The 5000-nt window shown below is 33.4% G+C and overlaps 1 protein-coding gene across 1 annotated transcript in view; it reads right to left on the bottom strand.

Moving 5' to 3' along the window:
• The window catches only part of LOC136829616 (uncharacterized), a 134550-nt gene that overhangs the window by 31553 nt on the left and 97997 nt on the right, over positions 1-5000 (bottom strand). Inside the window, exon 3 of the mRNA XM_067088463.1 lies at positions 220-425. Within this exon, the coding sequence (XP_066944564.1) occupies positions 220-399 (180 nt within the window). The 5' untranslated portion in view covers positions 400-425. The remainder of the gene's footprint in view (positions 1-219; positions 426-5000) is intronic.

Genomic DNA, 5000 nt, shown 5'->3' with positions numbered 1-5000 from the left:
TGGTTACACACACACACACACACACACACACACACACACACACATATATATATATATATATATATATATATATATATATATATATAGATAGATAGATAGATAGATAGATAGATAGATAGATAGATAGATAGATAGATAGATAGATAGATATAGATATATATACATACGTATATATATGTATGTACACCATGAAAGCTTGTTACAGGTACATGAACTTACCGCAACATCAACATCCGTATGGTTATGGTTTATTTTTTCGGGATTATTCCCCTTGATGAAGCTGTAGAAGAGCTCCCCTTTTAAATACCAGCGTATAGAATAAAAATTGTCTCCGCCGGTGTCGTAGACGCATTCGAGGGTCGCTGGTCGCTCGACGACGCCCGGATGTGGCACCCTCATCTCCTGCACTCTGATGCTCAACGCACCTGTCACAAGCAAAAATTAGCGTTTGAATGCCTTCGTTCCAGCTTATGAGTGTTGCAGTGTTCTGTGTGCTTCTTTCAATACAAGTATTCGCATGTAGGCAGTGGTGTAACTAACGGGTTGGGGGGGGGGGGGGGGGATTCGCTCTGGGCGGCACTGTCCGAGGTGGGGGCCACTCTGCCATCTTTTGAGCAGGTCTGGACTTTGATGCTGATATTAGCGAAATCGATTCTAACAAAGCTGGTAGGGTTCCGTTGTCAGTCTCTGTGTCGTTTTTCTTTTGGCTTTATGAAATAAAATAAATGATTGAGATGTTAACTCTTCAAATGTGCGTTTCATTTTCACCACTTGAGGACTTTTCAGCACAGGAATGGGGTGGCACTTTCAGAGTCCACCCCGGACTCCACTACCACTAGCCACGCCACTGCATGTGGGTACAAGTATCATTACAAACATTAAGAAAGTTTTGCTAAAAAAAAAAAAAAACATTATATGAGCAATAACTTTTGCCCATATATTCTATGTACATTCCAGATTTACAAATAAGTATTTCCGTACAAAGGAAGAAGGCAGATGGTCTATTGTATTACGAATGGTTTTAGAAGTTGTATATACTCGGTTTTTTATCTTTTCACTACTGTTTCCCGTCAAATAATATATATATATATATATATATATATATATATATATATATATATATATATATAGTTGGTGAGTTGTTTCTCATATATATATGACAATATATATATATATATATATATATATATATATATATATATATATATATATATATATATATATATATATATATATATATATATATATATATATATATATATATATATATATATATATAATTTCTGCTATATATATATATATATATATATATATATATATATATATATATATATATATATATAAATTTCTGCTGTTCGCCCTCTCTCCATTATTTAGTAAAAAATATCATTCTAACACAGACAGGAAGGCGACTCTGTCTATGCTAGGGGAAGCTCAGCGGGCAGAGGTAGGCTGTGGGATTTCAAAAAATTGACGTCTTTAGTAGGTGACAATGTAGCATTAGAGACCTAACCCATAGGGAGGATTTCACCAAGTAACCTCTAGTGAAGGTGGTCTTAAGCTTCCTTTTGCTCTGTCCTATGCATTCGGCGATGTTTTGTCAAATTTTCAGACTGCCCGAGGCATAGGCATACTGACGCGAACAAACAGCTCAACGCTACAGCTGCTCTGTTTTTTACCCCGAAAGAGGTCAGAGAGAAACTTGCTATTGCGGGAGTCACACAAGGTGTGTGTCCTAATTCTTTGTGCTTGCCCTCTTACTGTTTCATTGGTACTAGTGAGGCGAAACGGGTATTTTCAAGACTTCTGATCGTCAGTTGCATGCGCAAGCGACCCACGTCAATGATAAGTTTGAAATTTGCCAAATTTTCGGCGACTTGTTAGTATCTCTCCCCTGTATTTCCATTTTCCTTTGTTTTCACCACTTCGCCACCATCTACGAGAACCTGGTATAACCATATTTCTTTTATGAAGTCTAGTGTAAGAATGATTAATATTGCCTAGTGACATTGTAAACTATTCCCGTGCAGTAAGTAGGCATTAGGGAAATTTAAGTAAGTAAATTTCAGGCAGCCTTGTGTCTCGATCCCATTATTCGGAAGAGAATTAGCCTTCAATAATGCGAAACTGCATGCTATATCTACCCGCATAGACATCCGTTGTGTTATAACTTTACTTGAAGCAAAGGGAAACTTGACTGTGTCCGATGTGGGTGAAAGTTCATGTAATTTCTTCGCTATCACCGCACATTCTTTCTTTGTCGGACCAATTGGGAATTAAGGGGTTTGATGTAATCCATTTGTTGCAGAGTAATCCATTATCCCATATATTGTTTTCCCCGACTGGTGACCTTATTCAATTAAGTAATTGTCTGTCTTTGAGGTTAACTTTTAGCTTTAATTGAGAGGTTATGTGTGCCATTGGCGACACAGGGCCCCATAAACTACATTAATTCATTAATACATTCATCAACCAAGCCCCACATGTAACAATAAATAAATATATATATATATATATATATATATATATATATATATATATATATATATATATATATATATATATATATATATATATATATATATATATATATTTATATATATATATATATATATATATATATATATATATATGTATATATTTTGTGTGTGTGTGTGTGGGTGTGGGTGTGTGTGTGTGTGTGTGTGTGTGTGTGTGTGTGTAGAATCTACTGGTCACTTTTTACCAGATGCATATGTAATTGCAGTAGCCACAATGCCCTCTTAACTTATCGAATTCTTCTCGCTTTTTTGGATATGCTTATCACTACAAAGCCTTGACATCCAAGTGCAAGAAATAGAAGTGATTGAGATGTCCAGTAGTGGGAAATGAACCCTCGTCACCATAATCACAACGAAGTCGTGTTGTCTACCTGACCACGAGAAGAATTCGAGAAGTTAAGAGGGTATTGTGGGTATTACAATTATATATATATATATATATATATATATATATATATATATATATATATATATATATATATATATATATATATATATATATATATATATATATATATATATATATATATATATATATATATATATATATATATATATATATATATGTGTGTGTGTGTGTGTGTGTGTGTGTATATATATAATTATATACATACATATATATATATATATATATATATATATATATATATATATATATGTATGTATGTATGTATATAATTATATACATACATATATATATATATATATATATATATATATATATATATATATATATATATATAGATAGATAGATAGATACATAGATAGATAAGCAGATTGATATGTATATAAAACATGTAATAAACCATAGAGATATGACGAAAACAGACCGTCTCATAATGATTCCAGAGGGGTGAAAAAAATTAGTGAGTTTATGGTAACTATATTATCTCTAGAACCGCTTATTCTCATCAACCTTCCTTCACTGAAAGGCCAAACTTTGAACATGTTCATCAGTCTCTGGTTTCTGACAGTCTGGCAATAACGAGTTAAATATTCTCTCTCTCTCTCTCTCTCTCTCTCTCTCTCTCTCTCTCTCTCTCTCTCTCTCTCTCTCTCTCTCTCTCTCTCTCTTACTCTAAAGGGTATATATTTATCTCGTTATTCAAGGCAGAACTGCCATAGGCAAATTTCTTCCGCAACTATTTTGAGCAACTATTTATAGTATGACGAGACTTTTCTCTAAGTAATCATTACCAAGTAAAATGTTACAACAAACAGATGATATTATAGAGTACATATTTGATTTACGCATGTGAATATTTATTCCAACGACAGTATCTGCCAAATTTAATATTTTTCTTCATACATTTCACTGGAAATCTCAAAATAAAACTCCCGTCATTAATTCCCAATTAATCCGGTTGGGCATCACACTCGACAAAAGGATATTTCAGATGAAACTTAGATATGTCCCGCTTCAGTGACCTCTCGAGTCAAAGATGGCCATTTTTCCCACGTAGTGAGAAATCATTTTTCAGAGCTGCAATATTTCGCCTCTTTATGCGTCGTTACGACAGTTAGCTCTTTTCTTATCTCTTCTCATTGGATTCAGTAATATACACTGATTGTCAGAGGGAGTCGTTTGCTAATATATTTCACTTACTCATTATTTCCTGACCTAAAAATCATTCAATATGAAATACAGAACTTTGCTAGTCTTTCTGTTATGGCGGTTGTACTGCTTTCAGGCGAAATTTCACAACTACTGTACATCCCAACAATTATACTGTTTCATACACTTGGTTTGATCGTAAAATCACAGCAAAATTGTTGTACTTTCCCTGTAATGTAGTCTCATGACCTTATTTTAAAAAAAAATTAATGAAATTAATTTGAAAATGACGACAAAGATATTCACATATTCTTCTCAGCCCGTCATTCTTGGAAATACTGCGAATAATGCAATAAACATAAATATTTGACAGTTATTCAATTATTGTTAACAAACTCAGTTTTAATATTTATGATCCAGTTATTTGGCATCAAGTCCAGTACTTCATATTTTCCTCTAAACATTATCCTTATGTTAAGACTGGTGACTATTCCAACCATGTTAGTGTTTCATAATTTCTCACAAAGCTATATCTAATGCAAGACAGGCAGAGTTGAGTCCAAAAATTCTGCAAACAACTCCCAGAATCTCCCACTACTTAGGAAACTTACGACGCAAAGAGCAACATCGATTTTCCAAACCTTAACCTTTTTGACACGGACCTCAACATAACTAAAATAACTATACAATATTTTGACTGGTTCAATCTTATCACAAATGGGTACACTGCACAGTTGAAATTTAAGTTAGACGTCTACGCTAATCTGTTGGCATGATTCACTACTGCTCTCATAAACTTTTGTGATAATAAACCATAGAAAATAATGTACTGAAAACTTGACGTATCTTTTTGGTCATACCTAAATAATCGGATTCGGTTGCCCTCAGAACAAGAAACTAAATAT

This window comes from Macrobrachium rosenbergii, chromosome 44 (genome assembly GCF_040412425.1).
Source record: "Macrobrachium rosenbergii isolate ZJJX-2024 chromosome 44, ASM4041242v1, whole genome shotgun sequence".
Classification (NCBI taxonomy): Eukaryota; Metazoa; Arthropoda; class Malacostraca; order Decapoda; family Palaemonidae; genus Macrobrachium; species Macrobrachium rosenbergii.
This window is presented reverse-complemented; position numbering and strand designations above follow the sequence as displayed.